Source organism: Vidua chalybeata, chromosome 5 (genome assembly GCF_026979565.1).
Source record: "Vidua chalybeata isolate OUT-0048 chromosome 5, bVidCha1 merged haplotype, whole genome shotgun sequence".
Taxonomy (NCBI): domain Eukaryota; kingdom Metazoa; phylum Chordata; class Aves; order Passeriformes; family Viduidae; genus Vidua; species Vidua chalybeata.
The window spans coordinates 71,519,730-71,543,415 of record NC_071534.1 but is presented as its reverse complement, the minus strand read 5'-3'; the positions used below and the strand labels follow the sequence as shown (position 1 = coordinate 71,543,415).

General features: G+C 56.7%; 2 protein-coding genes across 2 annotated transcripts; both read left to right on the top strand.

Annotated features, from left to right (window-relative positions):
• Positions 1-490: 490 nt before the first annotated feature.
• On the top strand, positions 491-5,573 carry TSPAN33 (tetraspanin 33). The gene is made up of 8 exons (XM_053943002.1): positions 491-697; positions 2,452-2,509; positions 2,624-2,751; positions 2,838-2,912; positions 3,007-3,102; positions 3,352-3,480; positions 4,639-4,800; positions 5,376-5,573. The coding sequence occupies exons 1-8, from the start codon at positions 593-595 to the stop codon at positions 5,475-5,477; spliced, it is 855 nt and encodes a 284-aa protein (XP_053798977.1). The 5' UTR covers positions 491-592; the 3' UTR covers positions 5,478-5,573.
• A 4,171-nt stretch (positions 5,574-9,744) lies between these two features.
• On the top strand, positions 9,745-20,476 carry LOC128788817 (smoothened homolog). Its single transcript, XM_053944096.1, has 12 exons — positions 9,745-10,037; positions 14,861-15,066; positions 15,647-15,856; positions 15,951-16,123; positions 16,936-17,155; positions 17,242-17,365; positions 17,447-17,539; positions 17,726-17,834; positions 17,997-18,182; positions 18,490-18,638; positions 18,726-18,860; positions 19,050-20,476. The coding sequence occupies exons 1-12, from the start codon at positions 9,788-9,790 to the stop codon at positions 19,556-19,558; spliced, it is 2,364 nt and encodes a 787-aa protein (XP_053800071.1). The 5' UTR covers positions 9,745-9,787; the 3' UTR covers positions 19,559-20,476.
• Positions 20,477-23,686: the final 3,210 nt, after the last annotated feature.

Sequence of the window (23,686 nt, the reverse complement as noted above, 5' to 3'; positions counted from 1 at the left end):
CCTGGGCTGGAGAGGTCACCGAGGACACAGAGTCAGCGCTGCAGGGCTGATTTCAGCAAATGTGCGTCAGACGCCCCGCCACGTCCTTTCAGGAGAACCCCGAACCACCTCAGCTGGAGCTGGGATGAGAACTCCCCGGTGTCCCTGCGTCCCTCCAAGGGCTGTCACCGGGGCAGAAACCAATGACGAGTTATAAAACTCCGCAAACCGCCCCCCCCCCCCCCAAGGCGCGGGGCTCTCTGCGGCACGGACAGAGGGGTTTTGTGGGGTTCGGGCAGTTCCGGGGTGGCCCGGGCGGGATTTGGGCCCCGCACGGGATGGGGACGGGCTGCGCTGGCCCTTTAAATCACGGACAGGTGCGGCGGCGCGCGGGGGCGGGCCCGGCGGGGATGAGTGACGGGGCGCTTGCCCAATAGAAAGGCAGGGTGTGGAGAGGCCAGCCAATGAGCGGGCGGAAGGGGAGCGGGGGCGGGGCTCGGTGGCGCTCGCAGCGGGGCGAAGCGGGGACCGGTCCGGTTCGGCTCCTCTCGGCCCCGCTCGGCCCCACTCGGCTCCGTTCGGCCCCGCTCGGCCCCGCTCGGCACCGCTCGCCATGGCGAGGCGAGCGGCGGTCGCCGCCGGGCCACTCGGGGACGATTTCTCCTTCGTGAGCCCGGTGGCCAAGTACGTGCTCTTCTTCTTCAACCTGCTCTTCTGGGTGAGTGCGGGGACACCGCGACGCCCCGTTCCCGGAGGACCCCGCGGCTGTCCCCATCCCTGCAGCCCACCGGGACCCCCCAGCCCTGGGATCCCACCGGCACCCCCAGCCCTTGGGAATGTCTCCATCCCTGATCCCCATTGGGATCCCCCATTCCCAGGGACCCCCAGCCCTTGGGAATGTCTCCATCCCTGATCCCCATTGGGATCCCCCATTCCCAGAGACCCCCAGCCCTTGGGAATGTCTCCGTCCCTGAAACCTTTTGGGATCCCCTATTCCCAGGGACCCCCAGCCCTTGATCCCTGATCCCCATTGGGATCCTCCATTCCCAGGGACCCCCAGCCCTTGGGAATGTTTCCATCCCTGAAACCTTTTGGGATCCCCCCTTCCCAGGGACCCCCAGCCTCGGGAATGTTTCCATCCCTGAAACCTTTTGGGATCCCCCATCCACAGGGACCCCCAGTCCTTGGGAATGTCTCCATCCCTGATCCCCATTGGGATCCCCCATTCCCAGGGACCCCCAGCCCTTGGGAATGTTTCCATCCCTGATCCAGATTGGGATCCCCCCTTCCCAGGGACCCCCAGCCCTTGATCCCTGATCCCCATTGGGATCCCCCCTTCCCAGGGACCCCCAGCCCTTGGGAATGTCTCCATCCCTGAACCCTTTTGCGATCCCCCATTCCCAGGGACCCCCAGTCCTCTCTCCACCCCTGGACCTTTTTGGGACCCCACATTCCCGGGATCCCCCATCCCCACGACCCCACTGGGAACCCCTTGGCTCTGGAGCTGTCCCCACCCCTGGTCCCCACCGGAATCCGCTCTCCTCGGGATCCCTGGAGCCCCCCAACCCCAGTACCCCACCGTGACCCCTCATTCCTGAGGAATTCCTGGCCCCTGGGAGCGTCCCCATCCCGGGACCCCGCTGGGATCCCCCATTCCAGGACCTGCAGAAGGGGTTTCCCCATTCCCCGAGGGGTTTTGGGGTCCCCACCACTTCACCTTCCTGGCCCCACACAGGTGACAACCCCTCAGAGAGGGGGACAGAGGCCCCTCTTGTCCCCAGCCCACTCCCGGGACATCTCCTGTAGGGAAGCCACAGTTTTCCATGTTTGGGAGCTTTTTTTGATTTTTTTTTTTTTAAACGTTTTGAGAGATTTTTTATGTTTTTGAAAAGTTTTATGTTTTGAGAATTTTTTTTAATGTTTCAGCAACTTTTTAAAAACGTTTTGGAGATTTTTGTACTGCTTGGGAGGTTTGGGTTTGTTTTTTTTTTTTTTTATGTTTGGGGGTTTCTTAATGCTTTTGTGGGGGTTTTTTTGCAGGTTTTTTTTTTGGTTTTTTTTGGGTTTTTTTTTTGTTTGTTTGTTTGTTTTGGGTTTTTTGGGGGGTGTTTTTTTTTGCGGGTTATTTCCGTGTTTGCAACCCTATTTTTGAGGAAGTTTCTCACTTCCTATAATCCACGTCCCTGTGTCCAGCCACCCGTAGAGGAACAGCCCTGGCTGGCCAGTGACCTCCCGGGAGGTGGGGACAGGTGTGACCTCCCGGGAGGTGGGGACAGGTGTGACCTCCCAGGAGGAGGGGACAGATGCGACTTCCCCGTAGGAGGGGACACCGTGTGACACGGGGGGGGGGGGGGAAACTGAGGCAGCGGCTGCAGCTGTGGTGCATCCCTGACTTTGGGGGGCTGCAGCGGGGAGGTGTGCAGGTGGCAGGGGGGTGGTGACACCTGAGGGGACACCCGTGTCCCTCTGCAGGTGATCTCCATGGTGATGGTGGCCGTGGGGGTGTACGCCCGGCTGCTGAAGCACGCAGGTGAGCTCGGGGGCTCCCCAGCCCTGCTGGTTCCGAGCCGGGGAGGGGGTGGGGGTGGCACGTGGGGTCCTGGGGGTGCTGGCAGTGCTGGTGACAGCCCGCCCATGGTGACAGAGGCGGCCATGGCGTGCCTGGCGGTGGACCCTGCCATCCTCCTCGTCACAGTGGGCGTCCTCACCTTCCTCATCACCTTCTGCGGCTGCGTCGGCTCCCTGCGGGAGAACATCTGCCTGCTGCAGACGGTGAGTCCCGCCAGGGGTGGCACCTCGGTGGTCCCCTCGCTGTCACATTTCCTCTTCCCCTCACCGTCACCTTCTTCTTCCCGCAGTTCTCCGTCTGCCTGACCGTCATCTTCCTCCTGCAGCTGGCGGCCGGCGTGCTGGGCTTCGTGTTCTCTGATGAGGTACTGGTAAGGGAGGGCAGAGGGGGCGCTGGGCGACCCCAGTTCTGTCCTGCTGGGTGGCAGCGTCGCTGCCGTGCCCCCCTTTGTCCCCCAGGCCCGCGGGAAGGTCAGCGAGATCATCAACGGGGCCATCGTGCATTACCGGGATGACCTGGACCTGCAGAACCTCATCGATTTCGGGCAGAAGGAGGTGACCGGGGGGGGGTCTGCGGGGTCGGGGTGTCCCTCCAGTGCTTGAGGACGTGTCCCCACTTCAGTGTCAGGCTTAAATCTGTGGGGTAGCACAGGCTGGGGATGGCTCTTCCAAGATGTTCATGGTGATGTCCTGCCCGGGCAGGGGGAGGCTGGGGTGGGCTGGGGGCACAAAGAGCTCTGAGTGTCCCGTCCCCTGCCGTGGGCTGGGGTCCCCTCCCCGCTGAGCGCCGTGCCCTGCCCGCAGTTCAGCTGCTGCGGGGGTGTCTCCTACAAGGACTGGTCCCAGAACATGTACTTCAACTGCACGGCCTCCAACCCCAGCCGCGAGCGCTGCTCCGTGCCCTTCTCCTGCTGCCTGCACGACGCCGAGCAGGTCTGTCCTGGGGTGGCCTCAGGGGACCCTGCCCTGTGCCCGTCCTCCCTTCCCCTGGGGCTGTGCTGGGCCTGGAGCCCTGCCCGAGGGGAGGGAAGAGCATGATGGCAACGTACGGAGCCCATCCCACACTCTGGGTTTGGGTTCCTCATCCCCCACTCTGCCTTTGGGTTCCCCATACCACCCTCTGGGTTTGTGTCCCCAGTTCCACACTCTGGCTTTGGGCTCCTCATCCCACCCTCAGGATTTGGGTTCCCCCATCCCATACTTTGGGATTGCGTTCCCTCATCCCACCCTCTGGCTTTGGGTTCCTTATCCCCCACTCTGCCTTTGGGTTCCCCATCCCACACTCTGGGTTTGGGTTCCCCATCCCACCCTCTGGGATTAGGTTCCCTCATCCCACCCTCTGGGTTTGGGTTCCCTGTCCCACCCTCTGGGTTTGTGTCCCCAGTTCCACACTCTGGCTTTGGGTTCTTCATCCCACCCTCTGGGTTTGGGTTCCCCATCCCACCCTCTGGGTTTGGGTTCCTCATCCCCCACTCTGGCTTTGGGTTCCTCATCCCCCACTCTGGCTTTGTGTTCCTCATCCCCCACTCTGGCTTTGGGTTCCTCATCCCACCCTCTGGGTTTGGGTTCCCTCATCCCACACTCTGCGTCTGGATCCCCCATCCCACACTCTGGGTCTGGATTCCTCATCCCACACTCTGGGTTTGGGTTTCCCCATCCTACCTTCTGGTTTAGGTTCCCCATCCCCACTTTCCAGGTTTGGGTTCCCCATCCCACACTCAGGGCTTGGGTTCCCCGTCCCACCCTCTGGGACTGGGTTCCCCATCCCACACTCTGGGTTTGGGTTCCCCATCCCTCTTTCCAGGTTTGTGTCCCCAAATCCACCCTCCGGCTATGGTTCCCCCATCCCAGCCTTTGGGTTTGGGGACTCCTGGGTGGAAATGCTGTGGTGAGGTGGGGGAGAATTCTCCCTCTGCAGAGCTGGAATTGGCTCTTTGGGTGGCTCTGGAGGGCTGGCGCGGGGACACCGAGGAAGGGACACCCCAGCAAGGCAGGAGCCAGAGCTCCTGGTCACTCCACGGCTGCCCCCCAAGAGCAGGGAGCCCAGCGTGTTCCGTCCCCAGCCCCTCTGTGCTCTGTCCCCTCTCCCAGGCCGTCATCAACACCATGTGTGGCCACGGGATGCAGGCCAGGGGCTACCTGGAGGCCAGCGCCTTCATCCACACCAACGGCTGCATCGACAAGCTGGTCAACTGGACCCACAGCAACCTCTTCCTGCTGGGGGGCATCACCCTGGGGCTGGCCCTGCCCCAGGTACGGGGCTGGGGGACAAGGGCCGCCCCAAAGCTCTGCTCTGTGGGCTTTTCTTGGGGAGCCGCCTTAATGGTGGCTGCTTGTGAGATGGGGGAGTTGGGATGGGATTTGGGGTGGGGGAGTAACGCAAATGTCAGGACAGGGGGCGTGGGGTGACGCTGCCTGGCGTCGCTCAGTACATCCCTCTCTCCTTCCTCTTCCTCCCCGTTCCTGTCCCTCTTGCTCTTTCTCTCCCTTTCTCTCGCTTTTCTCTCCTTCCTCTCCCACTTCCCTCTTCCCCTTCCTTCCCTCCCTCTCCCTTTCTCTCCCCGCTTCCTCTTCCCTTCCCCCTTCCTCTCTCATTTCCTTCCCTGTTCCCCTTCCTCTTCCCTTCTCCTCCCTCTTCCTCTCCCCTTCTTCTTCCTGCCCCCTTCTCCTTCCCCTTCACCTTCCCTTTATCTCACTTCCCCTTTCCCATCCCTCTCCTCCATCTCCCCTTTCTCCTCTCCCCTCCCTCTCCTTATCTATCCCCCTTTCCTCTCCCCATCCCTTCCCTTTTCCCCACTCCCTCCCTGTCTCGTTTCCCTCCCCTCCAGCTGGTGGGCATCGTCCTGGCGCGGCTCCTCATCAACCAGATCCGCGACCAGATCAAGCTGCAGCTCTACAACCAGCAGCACCGGGCAGACCCCTGGTCCTGAGCCCCGCGCCCGCCCCGCGGCACCGCGGCGCTCCGGGGGCATTCCCGAGCCCCGGATCCCGCGGGGACAGCCCGGGGGGCTTCGCTGGAGGAGGGGGAAAGCGGATCCGCGGTGGCCGCGGAGGAGACTCCGTGCCTTTGGGCAGCTCGGCCTGGAGGTGCTGAGCTGAAGCAGCACCGGGGAATCGCTGTCTGTCCGTCCGTCCGCCCTGCTGGCGCACAGAGCTTCGCACTGAGGTGTGCTTCCCTGCCCCGCGCGTGCTAGAGAAGCACGTTTGTCTGTCTGTCTGTCTGTCTGTCTGTCTGTGTGTCCGTGCACCGAGCTGCCTTCCTTGGCCCAGGCCGGGCTGCGGGGCCAGGGATGTTGCCCCCATGGCCGGGTGTCCGTCTCGGTGTCGCTGGCCGTGGGGACAGCCGAGGGCACAGCGGGGCTGACCCGTGGGAGGGGGTTCCAGGCTGTGCCCTTTCCTTGGCTTTCCCGGGCCATAAAGACACGAGGCAGTGCCGGGCTGTGCCTTTTTTTTGGCTTTCCCGGGCCATAAAGACACGAGGGGATGCCGGGCTGTGCCTTTTTTTTGGCTTTCCCGGGCCATAAAGACATGAGGGGGTGCCAGGCTGTGCCCTTTCCTTGGCTTTCCTGGGCCATAAAGACACGAGGGGGTGCCGGGCTGTGCCCTTTTTTTTGGCTTTCCCGGGCCATAAAGACACGAGGGGGTGCCAGGCTGTGCCCTTTTTTTTGGCTTTCCCGGGCCATAAAGACACGAGGGAGTGCCGGGCTGTGCCTTTTTTTTGTCTTTCCCGGGCCATAAAGACACGAGGTGGTGCCAGGCTGTGCCCTTTCCTTGTCTTTCCCAGGCCATAAATACACGAGGTGGTGCCAGGCTGTGCCCTTTCCTTGTCTTTCCCAGGCCATAAAGACACGAGGGGGTGCCAGGCTGTGCCCTTTCCTTGGCTTTCCCGGGCCATAAAGACACGAGGGGGTGCCGGGCTGTGCCCTTTCCTTGGCTTTCCCGGGCCATAAAGACACGAGGGGGTTCCAGGCTGTGCCCTTTCCTTGGCTTTCCCGGGCCATAAAGACACGAGGGGGTTCCAGGCTGTGCCCTTTCCTTGGCTTTCCCGGGCCATAAAGACACGAGGGGATGCCGGGCTGTGCCTTTTTTTTGGCTTTCCCGGGCCATAAAGACACGAGGGGGTTCCAGGCTGTGCCCTTTCCTTGGCTTTCCCGGGCCATAAAGACACGAGGGGGTTCCGGGCTGTGCCCTTTCCTTGGCTTTCCCGGGCCATAAAGACACGAGGTGGTGCCGGGCTGTGCCTTTTTTTTGTCTTTCCCGGGCCATAAAGACACGAGGCCGGCCGCTCGGAGCGCAGGGCACAGCGCGGTGGCTCTGGGGGCAGACGGAGGCCGCGCCGCGGCCCGGTGCTGCCGTGACACCCCCGAAACGAGGTGGGGAAGGCGGCTGAGGGGCCTGGCCCGGCCTCTCGGAGCTGTCGCAAACCCGTGGGTGGAGTTTTTTTTTGGGGGGTTGGGTTTTTAATTTTTTTTTTTTTTTTTTTTTTTTTTTAATTTTCCCTTCGGCTCGGGCTGGGTGGTCCCTCCCGCGGAGGGAGCCGGGATGCGGCCCAGCGCCCGGCTCTTTGTGTGCGGCCGGGAGGCTTCTTTCTCATTAAAAAAAAAAACCTTTTTTTGGTTTTTTCCCCCCTCGAAATCCACCTCATCCCCCCCGCCGAAATGTGATTTCTTCCCTCTGCGACCAATGGCACCTCCCCGCAAAAAAAAGTGACTTTTTCCCCCCTCCGAAATTCACTTTTCTTCCCAAAACTTCCCCTCCCAAGAGCTACTTCTCGCCCAAAACAAGTTTACTCTAAGAAGCAGCCACTCTCCAAAAAAAAAAAAAAAAAGGCTTTTCCCCCAAAAAATCCATCTTTTCTCCCCAAAAAGCAACTTTTCATCCCCCTAAAAAACAACTTTTCATCACCCAAAAGTGTCTTTTGCCCCACCAAACTCATTTTTCTCCCCCCAAAAAAGTAACTTACCCGTAAAAAAAGGAACTTTCCTCCACAAAAATCAAGTTTTCTCCTCCTCAAATTATCCTTACTCTCCTAAAATTGATTTTTCCCCACAAAGAGTATTCCCCCCATCAAAAAAGTAGCTTTTTTTTCCCCATAAAAGTGTCTTTTGTCCCAGAAAAGTAACTTTTACTCCCCAAAAAGTAACTTTTCCCTTTAAAAAGTAACTTTTCTTCTCCCAGAAGTGGCCTCTTTCCCCCAAAGGCAACTTTTCACCTCCAAAAAGTAACTTTTTACTCACAAAAGCGTTTTCATCAGGACATTTTATTTCACAGGAAAAAAAAAAAAAAAACCACCTTTTCCTCACAAGAAGGAACTTTTCCCTCACAAAATTGGTATTTTCCTCATATTAAGTGGTGTTTTTGTCACAAAAGTGATTTTTTTCTTTCCAAAATTGGACGTTTTCTTCATAAAAATGAACTTTCCCCTCACAAATAGTGACTTTTTTGTCACAAAAAGAGGCTTTTTCTTCAAAACCAGGAACTTTTCCCTCACTGTAGGTGACTTTTTCCTCACAAGTGATTTTTTTTTCTCATAGAAAGGGAACTTTTTCCTCCCAAAAGTGACTTTTTCCTCCCCAAAGGGACATTTTCTTCACAAAAAGGGACTTCTTCCTCACAAAAAGTGACTTTTTTCCCTCATGTGGGAGTTTTTCCGCACAAAAAGGAACTTTTCCCCTCAGAAAAAGGAATATTTTCCCCACAAAATATGGCTTTTTCTCACAAAAAGCCACTTTTTCCTCTCAGAAGGAACTTTTTCCTCACAAAGGCCTTTTGTGAGGGGGACTTTTTCCTCCCAAAAAAAGACTTTTCCCTCACAAAAAGTGACTTTTTCCTCATAAAAAGGAACCTTTCCTCAGAAAAAGAGAACTTTTCCTCACAAAAAGGAACTTTCCCTCAGGAAAAGGCAACTTTTCCACACAAAAAGGAAACTTTTCCTGACCGAAAGTGACTCTTTCCTCACGAAAGGGGACTCTTTCCTCCCAAAAAAAAGCACTTTCCCTCACTTTTTAGCGACTTTTCCCTTTTCCCCTCACTTTTTAGCGACTTCTTCCTCATAAAAAGGAACTTTTCCTCACAAAAAGGAACTTTCCCTCAGAAAAGAAGGCAACTTTCCCTCACAAAAAGGAAACTTTTCCTCACAAAAAGGAACATTCCCTGAGAAAAAGTCGACTTTTCCACACAAAAAGGAAACTTTTCCTGACCGAAAGCCACTCTTTCCTCACGAGAGGGGACTCTTTCCTCCCTCCAAAAAAAGCATTTCCCTCACTTTTTAGCGACTTTTCCCTTTTCCCCTCACTTTTTAGCGACTTTTTCCTCATAAAAAGGAACTTTTCCTCACAAAAAGGAGCTTTCCCTCAGAAAAGAAGGCAACTTTCCCTCACAAAAAGGAAACTTTTCCTGACCGAAAGAGACTCTTTCCTCCCCAAAAAAAGCACTTTCCCTCACTTTTTAGCGACTTTTTCCTCACAAAAAGGAACTTTTCCTCACAAAAAGGAACTTTCCCTCAGAAAAAAAGGCAACTTTCCCTCACAAAAAGGAAACTTTTCCTGACCGAAAGAGACTCTTTCCTCACGAAAGGGGACTCTTTCCTCCCCCAAAAAAGCACTTTCCCTCACTTTTTAGCGACTTTTTCCTCACAAAAAGGAACTTTTCCTCACAAAAAGGAACTTTCCCTCAGAAAAAAAAGGCAACTTTCCCTCACAAAAAGGAAACTTTTCCTGACCGAAAGAGACTCTTTCCTCACGAAAGGGGACTCTTTCCTCCCCCAAAAAAGCACTTTCCCTCACTTTTTAGCGACTTTTTCCTCACAAAAAGGAACTTTTCCTCACAAAAAGGAACTTTCCCTCAGAAAAAAAAGGCAACTTTCCCTCACAAAAAGGAAACTTTTCCTGACCGAAAGCGACTCTTTCCTCGCGAGAGGAACTTTTTCCTCACAAAAGGAGGCTCTTTCCTCCAAAAAAAAGGGCATTTTCCCTCACTTTCCGGCTGCTTTCCCCTCACAAATCGCGTCTCTTACCCTCCGCAGCGCTTCCCCCGCGGTCCCTCCCTCAGCCCGCCCCGGCGGGGGGCGCGGGCCGGGCCGGGCCGCGGGCGGTGGCGGAGGAGGAGCAGCAGCAGCAGCAGCAGCAGCAGCAGCGGGCCCGCTCCGCTCGCTCCCGGCGAGCCCAACAAAGGCGGCGGGGCCATGGCGGGCCCCTCGCCCCGCTGCCAGCCGCCCTAAGCCCCGCCGAGCACCGCCGCGATGTGGCCGGGCCGCGGCGGGAGGCGCTGGGCGCTGGCGCTGGCCCTGGCGCTGGCCCTGGGCGGCCGCTGCCCCGCCGCCCACAACGCCTCGGCCGGGCCCCCGCGCTGCCGCCGCCCCGCGCCCTGCGAGCGGCTCCGCTTCGGCGCCTGCCTGGGCTCCGCGCTGCCCTACGCCGCCACCTCCACGCTGCTGGCCACCGACTCCGCCTCGCAGGAGGAGGCGCACGGGAAGCTGCTGCTCTGGTCCGGTACGGACGGGACGGCTCCGGGAGCGGGGAGAGTGCGGGAGAGGCCCGGGATGGGGCTGGAGGGGGATGGGGAGCGGGGAAGGGAGCGGGGGGGAGAGCTTGGAGGCGGGATTGGGTGTAGTGTGGGGGGGTTGGGGATGGTTGGAGTATAGAAAACTTTGTAGAGAGGGGCTGGGGGTGGGTAAAGTGTAGAAAACTTTATAGAGGGGGGCTGGGGGTGGGTACAGAATATAAAACTTTATAGAGGGGGGTGGAGATGGGTATACAGTGTAGAAAAGTGTATAGCAAAGGGCTGGATATGAATAGAGTATAGAAAACTTTATAGAGGGGGGCTGGAGATGGGTAGAGTGTAGAAAACTTTATAAAGGGGGGCTGGGGATAGGTACAGTATAGAAAAGTTTACAGAGAGGGGCTGGGGATGGGTAAAGTGTAGAAAAGTGTATAGCTAAGGGCTGGAGATGGGTAGAGTATAGAAAACTGTGTAGCAAAGGGCTGGAGATGGGTAGAGTGTAGAAAACTTTATAGAGGGGGGCTGGGGATGGGTAGAGTGTAGAAAAGTGTATAGCCAAGGGCTGGAGATGGGTAGAGTATAGAAAACTTTATAGAGGGGAGCTGGGGATGGGTAAAGTGTAGAAAAGTTTATAGCAAAGGGTTGGAGATGGGTATAGTGTAGAAAAGTGTATAGCAAAGGGCTGGATATGAATAGAGTATAGAAAACTTTATAGAGGGGGGCTGGGGGTGGGTAGAGTATAGAAAACTTTATAGAGGGGGGGTTGGAGATGGATAGAGTGTAGAAAACTTTATAGAGGGGGGCTGGAGATGGATAGAGTGTAGAAGACTTTATAGAGGGGGGCTGGGGATGCGTAGAGTATAGAAAACTTTATAGAGGGGGGCTGGGGGTGGGTAAAGTGTAGAAAAGTGTATAGCAAAGGGTTGGATATGAATAGAGTATAGAAAACTTTATAGAGGGGGGTGGAGATGGGTACAGTGTAGAAAAGTGTATAGCAAAGGGCTGGATATGAATAGAGTATAGTAAACTTTATAGAGGGGGGTTGGGGATGGGTACAGTGTAGAAAACTTTATAGAGAGGGGCTGGGGATGGGTAGAGTATAGAAAACTTTGTAGAGAGGGGCTGGGGATGGGTAGAGTATAGAAAACTTTGTAGAGAGGGGCTGGGGATGGGTAGAGTATAGAAAACTTTGTAGAGAGGGGCTGGGGATGGGTAGAGTGTAGAAAAGTGTATAGCCAAGGGCTGGAGATGGGTACAGTGTAGTAAACTTTATAGAGGGGGGTTGGGGGTGGGTAGAGTATAGAAAACTTTGTAGCAAAGGGCTGGGGATGGGTAGAATATAGAAAATTTTATAGAAAGGGGCTGGGGATAGGTACAGTGTAGAAAACTTTATAGAGGGGGGCTGGGGGTGGGTACAGTGTAGAAAACTGTGTAACAAAACATAGATGGGTACAGTAGGGAGGGCAGCAGTAGATTGGGGTACGGGGGGTGGATATGGGATAGCACAGGCCCAGGGGTGGGCACAGTATAGAAAACTCCATGGTGGGTACAGGGGATGGGTACAGTGTAGAGAGGAGCACCAGGTTGGGCCCAGAGATGGGTACAGAGTAGAAAACTGATTAAAAAGGGACTGGAGATGGGTACAGTATAGAAAACTGATTAAAAAGGGACTGGAGATGGGTGCAGAGTAGAAAACTGATTAAAAAGGGACTGGAGATGGGTACAGAGTAGAAAACTGATTAAAAAGGGACTGGAGATGGGTACAGAGTAGAAAACTGATTGGAAAGGGACTGGAGATGGATACAGTATAGAAAACTGATTGAAAAGGGACTGGAGATGGATACAGTATAGAAAACTGATTAAAAAGGGACTGGAGATGGGTACAGAGTAGAAAACTGATTAAAAAGGGACTGGAGATGGGTACAGAGTAGAAAACTGATTAAAAAGGGACTGGAGATGGGTACAGAGTAGAAAACTGATTGGAAAGGGACTGGAGATGGGTACAGAGTAGAAAACTGATTAAAAAGGGACTGGAGATGGATACAGTATAGAAAACTGATTGAAAAGGGACTGGAGATGGATACAGTATAGAAAACTGATTAAAAAGGGACTGGAGATGGGTGCAGAGTAGAAAACTGATTGAAAAGGGACTGGAGATGGGTACAGAGTAGAAAACTGATTAAAAAGGGACTGGAGATGGGTACAGTATAGAAAACTGATTGGAAAGGGAATATAGTTGGGTGCAGAGTAGAAAACTGATTAAAAAGGGACTGGAGATGGGTACAGAGTAGAAAACTGATTAAAAAGTGACTGGAGATGGGTGCAGAGTAGAAAACTGATTGAAAAGGGACTGGAGATGGGTGCAGAGTAGAAAACTGATTAAAAAGGGACTGGAGATGGGTGCAGAGTAGAAAACTGATTGAAAAGGGACTGGAGATGGGTGCAGAGTAGAAAACTGATTGGAAAGGGACTGGAGACGGGTACAGTATAGAAAACTGATTGGAAAGGGAATATAGTTGGGTGCAGAGTAGAAAACTGATTAAAAAGGGACTGGAGATGGGTACAGAGTAGAAAACTGATTAAAAAGTGACTGGAGATGGGTGCAGAGTAGAAAACTGATTGAAAAGGGACTGGAGATGGGTGCAGAGTAGAAAACTGATTGGAAAGGGACTGGAGATGGGTGCAGAGTAGAAAACTGATTGGAAAGGGAATATAGTTGGGTACAGAATAGAAAAATGATTAAAAAGGGCCTGGAGATGGGTGCAGCATGGAGGGGAGCAGTGCAGTGGCTGTCTGGGGATGGGCACAGTACAGAAAACTGTAGAGCAGAGGAGTGGGGATGGTGCAATGTGGAGGGGAGCAGGAGACTGGGGTGCAGGGAGGGTGTGGTGTAGAGGGGGAACGGGAGAGAATGGCCTCAGAATGGGTGCAGCAGGAGTCTGGGGATGGGTGCAGTATGGAAAATGGTTTATCAGGGGCTGGGGGTGGGCACAGTGTAGACAAGAGCAGTATGGGGGTACAGCGTGGGGGGGCAGCCCTGGTGATGGGCATGGTGCCTCAGAGGCCCCACAGAGGGATCCCAATGCCATGTGGGTGCTGTGGGGCAGCAGGAGAACCTCACAGAGGGGTCCCAGCGCTGTGGGGACGGCAGGAGGGTCCCATAGAGGGGTCCCAGCACTGTGGGGACAGCAGGAGGGTCCCACAGAGGGGTCCCAGCGCTGCAGGGACAGCAGGAGGGTCCTACAGAGGGGTCCCAGTGCTGTGGGGACAGCAGGAGGGTCCTACAGAGGGGTCCCAGTGCTGTGGGGACAGCAGGAGGGTCCCACAGAGGGGTCCCAGTGCTGTGGGGACAGCAGGAGGGTCCCACAGAGGGGTCACAGCACTGTGGGGCATCAGGAGGGTCCCACAGAGGGGTCACAGCACTGTGGGGCATCAGGAGGGTCCCACAGAGGGGTCACAGCACTGTGGGGCATCAGGAGGGTCCCACAGAGGGGTCACAGCACTGTGGGGACAGCAGGAGAGCCCCACAGAGGGGTCCCAGCGCTGTGGGGACGGCAGGAGGGTCCCATAGAGGGGTCCCAGCACTGTGGGGACAGCAGGAGGGTCCCACAGAGGGGTCCCAGCGCTGCAGGGACAGCAGGAGGGTCCTACAGAGGGGTCCCAGTGCTGTGGGGACAGCAGGAGGGTCCCACAGAGGGGTCCCAGTGCTGTGGGGACAGCAGGAGGGTCCCACAGAGGGGTCCCAGTGCTGTGGGGACAGCAGGAGGGTCCCACAGAGGGGTCACAGCACTGTGGGGCATCAGGAGGGTCCCACAGAGGGGTCACAGCACTGTGGGGCATCAGGAGGGTCCCACAGAGGGGTCACAGCACTGTGGGGACAGCAGGAGAGCCCCACAGAGGGGTCCCAGCGCTGTGTGGGTGCTGTGGGACAGCAGGAGGGTCCCACAGAGGGGTCCCAATGCCATGTGGGTGCTGTGGGGGCAGCAGGAGAGCCCCACAGAGGGGTCCCAGCACTGTGGGGACAACAGGAGAGCCCCACAGAGGGGTCCCAGTGCTGTGTGGGTGCTGTGGGGCAGCAGGAGAACCCCACAGAGGGGTCCCAGCACTGTGGGGATAGCAAGAGGGTCCCACAGAGGAGTCCCAGCGCTGCAGGGACAGCAGGAGGGTCCCACAGAGGGGTCCCAGCGCTGTGGGGATGGCAGGAGGGTCCCACAGAGGGGTCCCAGTGCTGTGTGGGTGCTGTGGGGACAGCAGGAGGGTCCCACAGAGGGGTCACAGCACTGTGGGGATGGCAGGAGGGTCCTACAGAGGGGTCCCAGTGCTGTTTGGGTGCTGTGGGGCAGCAGGAGGGTCCCACAGAGGGGTCCCAGCGCTGTGGGGACAGCAGGAGGGTCCCACAGAGGGGTCCCAGCGCTGTGGGGACAGCAGGAGGGTCCCACAGAGGGGTCCCAGCGCTGTGGGGACGGCAGGAGGGTCCCACAGAGGGGTCCCAGCGCTGTGGGGATGGCAGGAGGGTCCCACAGAGGGGTCCCAGCGCTGTGGGGATGGCAGGAGGGTCCCACAGAGGGGTCCCAGCACTGTGGGGACAGCAGGAGGGTCCCACAGAGGGGTCCCAGCGCTGCAGGGACAGCAGGTGAGCCCCACAGAGGGGCCCCAGTGCTGTGGGGACAGCAGGAGGGTCCCACAGAGGGGTCCCAGGGCTGTGTGGTTGCTGTGGGGCAGCAGGAGAACCCCACAGAGGGGTCCCAGCGCTGCGGGGACAGCAGGAGGTGGCCGTGCCGGCGGTGGTGACGGTGCCGTCCCCTCCCCGCAGGCCTGCGCAACGCCCCGCGCTGCTGGGACGTCATCCAGCCCCTGCTCTGCGCCGTCTACATGCCCAAGTGTGAGGATGGGCAGGTGGAGCTGCCCAGCCAGACCCTGTGCCAGGCCACCCGGGCACCCTGCACCATCGTGGAGCGCGAGCGCGGCTGGCCCGACTTCCTCAAGTGCACCACCGACCGCTTCCCCGAGGGCTGCCCGGTACGGCGCGGGCACGCGGGCCTGGGGAGGGAGAGCCCCTCTCTGCAGGAGAGAAGGGCTGGTGCTGGTCAGCCTGGAGAGGGGAAGGATCCAGGGAGAGCTTCCAGCACATTCCAGGCCCTAAATGGGCTCCGGGAGAGCTGCAGAGGGACTGGGGACAAGGCCTGCAGGGACAGGACACAGGGAATGGCTCCCACTGCCAGAGGGCAGCGATGGATGGGATCTTGGGAATTGGGAATTCCTGGCTGGGCTGGAATTGCCAGAGCAGCTGGGGCTGCCCCTGCATCCCTGGAATGTCCAAGGACAGGCTGGACACTGGGGTTGGAGCAGCCTGGGACAGTGGGAGGTGTCCCTGCCATGGCAGGGGTGGCACTGCAGGGGCTCTGGGGTCCCTTCCCAACCCATTCCATGATTCCCTGGTGATTCTATGGACCCCAGCTGCCCCCTGCCCTCCACTGGGCGCTGATGTCCATCTTGGCCGCTGGGGTGTCTCCTCCTCCTCCTCCTCCTCCTCCTCCTCCTCCTCCTCCTCCTCCTCCTCCTCCTCCTCCTCCTCACGGCCTGGTTTCCCCTCTGGCAGAACGAGGTGCAGAACATCAAGTTCAACAGCTCGGGGCAGTGCGAGGCGCCGCTGGTGAGGACGGACAACCCCAAGAGCTGGTACGAGGACGTGGAGGGCTGCGGCATCCAGTGCCAGAACCCGCTGTTCACCGAGAAGGAGCACCGCGAGATGCACGTCTACATCGCCGCCTTCAGCTCCGTCACCATCTTCTGCACCTTCTTCACCCTGGTGAGGCGCGGGCTCCTTCTGGGGAGCCGTCCCCCAGAATTGGGGGGGGGAGAAGGGGGCGGGCACCGAGCTGTCGCTTTCCCCACCCCTCCAGGCCACGTTTGTCGCTGACTGGAGGAACTCCAACCGCTACCCCGCCGTCATCCTGTTCTACGTCAACGCCTGCTTCTTCGTGGGCAGCATTGGCTGGCTGGCACAGTTCATGGACGGCGCCCGCGACGAGATCGTGTGCCGGGCCGACGGCACCATGCGGCTGGGCGAGCCCACGTAGGTGTCACCTCCGTCCCCGGCCCGCCACCAGAGTTGTCCCCGGCACCACGGAGGGCTCTCGGGCTTCGCTGGACTCCTGGCGTGTCCCCTTGATTGATTAAAAAAAATGTGGATATTGATCTAGCGCCGATATCCAACTGTGACGGACAAAAACTCTCTGACAGTTTAAAGTTAGGAAGTGTATGTTCATTGCGGCGCCGGGCAGCGTGTGGGACAGCTCCCAAATACACACTGCACCTTTCCAATGATCACAGAGTCCTTTTATCCACACCAGAATTGAATACCCAAAATACAAACACATATTCATCCTTTTGGTACATCCCATCCCTCGCTCCGCATGCTAATCATTCCCAAAGCTATTAAGCATGCGTAGTTTGTTCCTTGAAATGGGTCGGTGGTGCCTTTCATGGGGAGGGGTCCCAAAATGAGGAAGTAAATGAAGTCTTCCTCATTCTGACCTTTCTGCCTTTTCAATGCAAATATGACAAATGAACCTTGGTAGAACTCCCATTCCCTGTCTTCAGTTGGTTTCAGAGCAGAGGAGGCCCACAATTGTCTCATGTTCCTAAAAGCTGTTTGTCAGTTTCTATATTCTTCATTATAAACCCAGCTAACTAAACATTGTGTTGACAAGCAATCAATTATTAGTTAACTACTAACTCTTATCTTCATCAAGGCCTACTTACAGAGTCCCTTTATTTTAATTAACTCTAGTAAGGCTTATCTCTATCTAAAATCTTAGCTCCTCTAAAATCTCTAAATCCCTTAAAGTTTATGTTTCACCCTCACCTTGCCTCACCTCTCCGCAGCTCCAACGAGACGCTGTCCTGCGTCATCATCTTCGTCATCGTGTACTACTCGCTGATGTCGGGTGTCATCTGGTTTGTCATGCTCACCTACGCCTGGCACACGTCCTTCAAGGCCCTGGGCACCACCTACCAGCCGCTGCTGGGCAAGACCTCCTACTTCCACCTCATCACCTGGTCCATCCCCTTCGTGCTCACCGTGGCCATCCTGGCCGTGGCGCAGGTAACGGGGCCACCGTCACGGGATGGCGCCTCAGGGTGACGCCCGCAGCCAGCTGACCCTCCTGTCCCTGTCCCCGTCGCTGCCAGGTGGACGGTGACTCCGTCAGTGGCATCTGCTTCGTGGGCTACAAGAACTACCGCTACCGAGCCGGCTTCGTGCTGGCCCCCATCGGGCTCGTGCTCATCGTGGGGGGCTATTTCCTCATCCGGGGTAGGTGTGGCTCTGCTCTGGGGAAGGGACGGGGTCACCGTGGGTGTCCCCACACCCTGACCCTCCTCGCCCTCCCCGCAGGGGTCATGACGCTCTTCTCCATCAAGAGCAACCACCCCGGGCTGCTGAGCGAGAAGGCGGCCAGCAAGATCAACGAGACCATGCTGCGCCTGGGTGAGGGCTTCACCGGCACCGTTCCCCAGGGAATCCGCGTGGGAATGGGGACACTTTGTCACACAGCCCCTTCCCAGGGGTGGCAGCAGCGGGGGACAAAGCTGTGGTGCTGGTGGCACGGCCCCGGTGCGGCGTCTTTGTCTCGGTGTAACTGGAGTTTGCCTGGATGTCCTTCTTCTCTTCCAGGCATTTTTGGCTTCTTGGCCTTCGGCTTCGTCTTCATCACCTTTGGCTGCCACTTCTATGACTTCTTCAACCAGGCCGAGTGGGAGCGCAGCTTCCGGGAATACGTCCTGTGAGTGGGACAGGGACGGGGCGTGACGGGGACGCGGTGGCACCGCCGTGGGCAGCCCCGTGTCCCCCACCAGCGGTGCCACCGCGTCTCCACCCTGCAGAGCCGTGGGGGCCGTGGGCTGTCCCCCTCCTTAAAGCCGCTGTGCCCCGCGTGTCCCCGCAGGTGTGAGGCCAACGTGACCATCGCCACGCAGACCAACAAGCCCATCCCGGAGTGCGAGATCAAGAACCGGCCGAGCCTCCTGGTGGAGAAGATCAACCTCTTCGCCATGTTCGGCACCGGCGTCTCCATGAGCACCTGGGTCTGGACCAAGGCCACCCTGCTCATCTGGAAGCGCACCTGGTGCAGGTGGGACCCCGAGAGTGTCACCCGAGGATGTCACCCCGGCTCCCTGGAGCCCTTCCTGCCCCATCCAACGGGGTGTTGGAGGCCGTTCCCAGGTGTTTGTCCCTCAGCTCGCTGAGCTGTGGGCTCGCAGCAGCTCGGGAACGGGGTGGCCTCTCCCATGTGGCGTTTGTGGGACACCTCCATCCCCAAGCCCATTCCCCAGCCTGGTGTCCCCATGGGCAGGAGGGGGAGCTGGGGAGGGTCCCTGTGCCCCCAAGCTGTGACAGCTGTGCCCCACCTGTCCCCTCTGTGCCCTCCGTGTCCCCAGGCTGACGGGGCAGAGCGACGACCAGCCCAAGAGGATCAAGAAGAGCAAGATGATCGCCAAGGCCTTCTCCAAGCGCAAGGAGCTGCTGCGCGACCCGGGCCAGGAGCTGTCCTTCAGCATGCACACCGTGTCCCACGACGGCCCCGTGGGTACGTGCCAGGGGCAGGGGACGTCCCCAACAGCCCCGTGGGGGTCCCCAAAGTTCCCCCGTGACCAGATCCCCCCTGTCCCCGCAGCCGGCTTGGCGTTCAACATCAACGAGCCGTCGGCCGACGTGTCCTCGGCCTGGGCCCAGCACGTCACCAAGATGGTGGCCAGGAGAGGGGCCATCCTGCCCCAGGACATCTCCGTGACACCCGTGGCGACGCCTGGCAAGTCCTTGGGGGCCTCGTGGGGAATTTCTGGGGGATGAGCCGGGCTGGGCGTGGTGGGGGGTGTTGATGGAATATTTGGGATGGATCCCCGTGGCATCAGGCGGGTGGCGGGGGGGTGTTGGGGGCTGGCGGGGGGCACGGGCGGGACGTGGCCACTCAACAGCCACCTCACCCCACGTCCCCCAGTGCCACCAGAGGAGAGGGCCAACCTGTGGGTGGTGGAGGCCGACGTGTCCCCGGAGCTGCAGAAGCGCAGCGGCCGCAAGAAGAAGCGGAGGAAGAAGAAGAAGGAGGTGACCCCAGACCCCGAGCGCTGCCCGGGGCGCTCCACCGTCCCCAGCACCGTCCCTCGCCTGCCCCGCCTGCCCCCCCAGCCCTGCCTGGTGGCTTTTGCCCCCGATGTCCTGCCCGATGCCACCTTCCCCGGGGGGCCGTGGGACGGGCGCGGCCGCAGGGCCGACGTCCTGCACGTGATCAGCAACCCCTTCTGCCCCGAGAGCGGCGCCGCCGACCCCGAGAGCCCCGGCGCCGGGCGCTGGCACCGCAACGGGGGCCCCCTGTGGCCCCCCCAGCCCGGCCCCCTGCCCCGCCCCGGGGCCAGCAGGACTCAGGGCTGCCGGGCAGGGCTGGCCCCCATCCACTCTCGGACCAACCTGGTGGACGCGGAGCTGCTGGAGCCCGATTCGGACTTCTGATCCCAGCGGGGTGTGGGGAGGGCGTGGGGACACCAGAACCCACCTGATCCCACGGGGATCCGTCCATCCACCTGACCACTTCCCATTTCTCCCCTTGGAGGATTCGTCTCTCCGTGCGCTTCCCAGCCCGGCGAGGTTTTTGGGATTCCCTCCAGCACCACCGGGAGAAAGGAGCTGTCGGTGGGACAGGGATTTAAGGACCAAGGGGACACCCGGGGACAGCCTAGATCAGGGTAGATTTGGGGCAGCTCTGCCCCACCCACGGCTAGAGGTACGTAGAGCTCACCCCCACTTGTGCCAATAGCAAATTTTCTTTTTTTTTTTTAAATTTCTGATTTTTTTAAACGTTTGTATCGTGATGCCTCTGCTCGGGGTGAGCCCAGTCAGGGCCAGCAGCAGCAGCAGCAGCAGTAGCAGCATCCCTGGTTTGCAGCCCTATTTTGGGTTCACCCCAATCCCTTCCGAGACCCCAAAGTGCCTTCCAGCTCCCCGGAGAGCTGAGCCAGACCCAAATCAGGATTAGTGGGGTGGCAGCACCAGGGAGATGCGACAGGAAGCACCTTGGGCTGCGTGGGTGCTCCTGAGCAAAAAAAAAAAAAAAACAAAAAAAACAACCCCAAAAACCTTGGGGTGCTAGAGGTGAGTCAGGGTCAGCGACCCCCAGAGCAAAGCTTTTTTTAATTATTTTTTTAGGATTAACAAAAAAAAAAATAAAAATCAAGTCACAGCAAAGCCAGCGGAGCCCTGAGGCAGGAGGGCTCCAGTCCCTGCTGGTGTTTGGAATTTTCCCTATTTTTATTAAGTCCTGGTAGGCTCCTGGCTTTTTTTTTTTTTTTTTTTTTTTGACCTCCACGGGTTCATTTTTGCTGTATAAAGGAAAAACCCTCCTGTATCAGTATTAAATTTACAGATTTTCAATCCCAGTGGCTGCTCTGGGCTCTTTTGGGGAGGGATCCATGTGGGAAAACATTTTGGTGGGGGGGGGTTTGTTCCTTTTTCCTAAAAACCCTCCTGCTTTAAAAACTGCTTTGAAGTGTTTTAAACCACTTTAAAGCACCTTAAAAAGCGTTTCAAACTGCTTTAAAGCACATTAAAAAGTGTTTGGAACCCCCTGTTCCACCTGCAGAAAGGAGCTCTGAGGGGTTGGAAATGCCCTCGAGGGCTGTGGGGACACTTTTGGGGACAAATGGGCAGTTTTGGGGACAAATGGGCAGTTTTGGGGACAACTGGGGCCTTTGCCTGCAGGTGGCACCACGGGCTAAAATATCCCCCAAACCCCCAAAATTTGGGGCTACCCAAATTATAAATATCTTATATAATATCTTATAAATATCTTATAATATATCTTACAATACCTTATAAATATCTTATATAAATATATTATAAATAATCCCCAAACCCCCAAAATTCGGGTAGCCCCAAATTTTGGGTGCTCCTGGGTGGGGTCCCACTGAAGCATCTGAAGTTTCCCACGGCTCTGGTGCTTTTTTGGGGGGGAAATGCTGCTTTTGGAAAAGATCCTTTTTTTATTTTGCTTGAGAGCCCTGCAGCTGCAGGGTTTGGTTATCCTGCAGACCAAACCCTGAAATTTAGGTGGAATTGGTCAGTGAAAATTGCATTTTTCCAGTGTTTGTTTATTTTTTTTTTTCGGGCTGACCCTGCTCCAGAGTCAAAGCTGGATTGTCCGGGATGAAACAAAATATTTCTCTTTATCTCCTTTTTTTTTTTTGGGCTATTTTTTTTTTTTCTTTCTATATATTTTATTTCGTGGCTTTCTTGGTGAAAAACCCAGTTCTAACAAAACTATTCCTACAAGATTTGCCATTTTGAAACAAAACCACCAAAATATTTTAATTTTGCAAGCAGCAGGAGATGTGCTGACAACGTCACATCCCCTCCCAAAAAAAACCCACCTTGATTTTGGCGCCGGGGGAGAAAATTTTGAAGGAAGAAAACAGCCCCATTTTGCCAAAATCCAGCAAATTTCCATGAAATATCCTTAGGGAAAAGCTCCAGCATTCCCATGGGAGGTGCAGGAGAGTGAAGTGTAGAGGGTCACACATCTCCCAACACCTCCAGAGGTTTCCCTGGGGGAAAACGGGCAAATTTCAGGAAATTTGGGAAATATTCCCTGTGGATTCACTGATTCCCTGTGATTTCACTGGGCCACTGACCCCCAGGGAGAAACGCTGGCATTCCCCACCCATCTGGTGGAATTAAAAGGATGAAATCTCAGCTGGAACAGAAAACGACCTGGAAAATTCAGGTTTTCCCCTCTTGGTTCTACCTTAATTCCCTTGGTGGGAAAAACCAAACTCTGCTGTGGATCTGCACCCAGCCACGGCTCTCAAGGAGAGGAATTTTTGCTTTTCCAAGGCTGTTTTCTCCCAAACTTCCAGGCAAAACCATCCCAGGCTGGTGCCAGGGAGCGAGGGAAGGAGGCAGCCCCGAGCTGCCCGCCTCTCACAGAGCCCCAATTGTTGGAGCCTCCCTCCCCAAAGAGCCTCTGCCTTCCCCTCCTGGTATCTGTTGTTTTCCCAGAAAAATCACCAGGCACGGCCTGGATCCCTGGGATAACCTCTCTGTGCTCCCCCTGGTGCCTCAGGGTTTAGCTTTTCTATTTTTCAGATTCTGTGTGCGGGTCTGGGCTTCACATTATGGGATGGCGAGCTCTGTGCACAGAGCAGGGAGACAAAACAATTCCTGCTCCAGCTGGGCACCAAGGACAAATGATCCCAATCTCAGCCCCAGGAGCACAAACGTGGGCTGAAGCTCAGCTGGATCCAGGTGTGGGGTTTTGTTGTGTCAGATCCCAGGTGTGACTCCTGCAGTCCATGGAATGTCCCTGTGGGATTGGCACAGCAGCCCTGGCCCAGGCACAATCCAACTTCTGGGGCCAGGTTTGGCTTTGGTCCCACCTGGATCCTTCTCCAGAGGGTGCTGGGAAGCTCCGTAGGGAACACGAGGTCCCTCTGGGCAGCTCCACGTCCAGGACAAGGGACAGGACGAGAGGGGACAGCCCCAGGCTGTGCCAGGGGAGGTGCAGGGTGGCTGCTGGGGACAATTCCTCCATGGAAAGGCTTTCCAGGCATGGAATGGGCTGCCCAAGGCAGGGTGGAATTGCCCTTCCTGGAGGGATTTCAAAGCCCTGTGCATGTGGCACCTGGGGACGTGGGGTGAGGCCTCAGCTTTGGCTTTTGTATTTTCACATTCTGAGCTGCTTTGGTGTGTGGGTCTGAGCTTCACATTATGGGATGGCGAGCTCTCTGCACAGAGCAGGGAGACAAAACAATTCCTGCTCCAGCTGGGCACCAAGGACAAATGATCCAAAGCTCAGGCCCAGGAGCACAAACAGCGTGGGCTGGAGAGAGAAAAACAAGCAGGATGGGAGTGCCTGGGCTAAAGCTGGAATGGGACAATGAACTGCAAGGTGCAAATGGAGCAGAGCTGATCCAGTGAGAGCCCCCGGGAGCGCTCGTGCATTTTGGGACCATTTTGGTTCATCCTGGCTGCAGCCCTGGCTGGGCTCTGGTGCTGCCCAAGGTGGATCCATGCAGGAGATCCTTGGAATAAATCCCTGCTTTGTTCTTTAGCTCTGCTCTAGGTCAGATCCTCAAGGCATCAGCCCTGGCATTTATGGCCAATCAACACCAGGAGTTTTGGGGGTGCTGGCAGCAGCACGGGGTGTTTTTCCCAGGAAAACACCATCCCTGCCAGTCTCCTGATTTTAGGAATATCCTTTAAAAGGTGAGGAAGAGCCCACGCTGAGCCAGGGCGGGTCAGGATTTTGCCCTGGTGAAGGACGTGCAAAACATCCTGGGATCTTTTTGTGGGATCTGAGATGATAAATTCCAGAGGATTTCTTTATTTCCAGGTTGGCACAAGCTCCTCTCCTCAGCAGAGGAGAGCTCAGGGTCGGGATTTTGCATTTGTGAGGGGTTTGCAAAACAATCTGATGAGGATCCACCCACAGGAGGATCAGGGTCGGGATTTTGCCTTGGTCAAAACAACCTGGTGGGTTTTGGTTTTGTTTTATGTTTTTGTTTTGTTTTTTTTGTGGGTATTTTTTTTTTGTGTGTTTTTTGTTTGTTTGCTCGTTTTTGTTTTTGTTTTTGTTTTTTTTTTTTT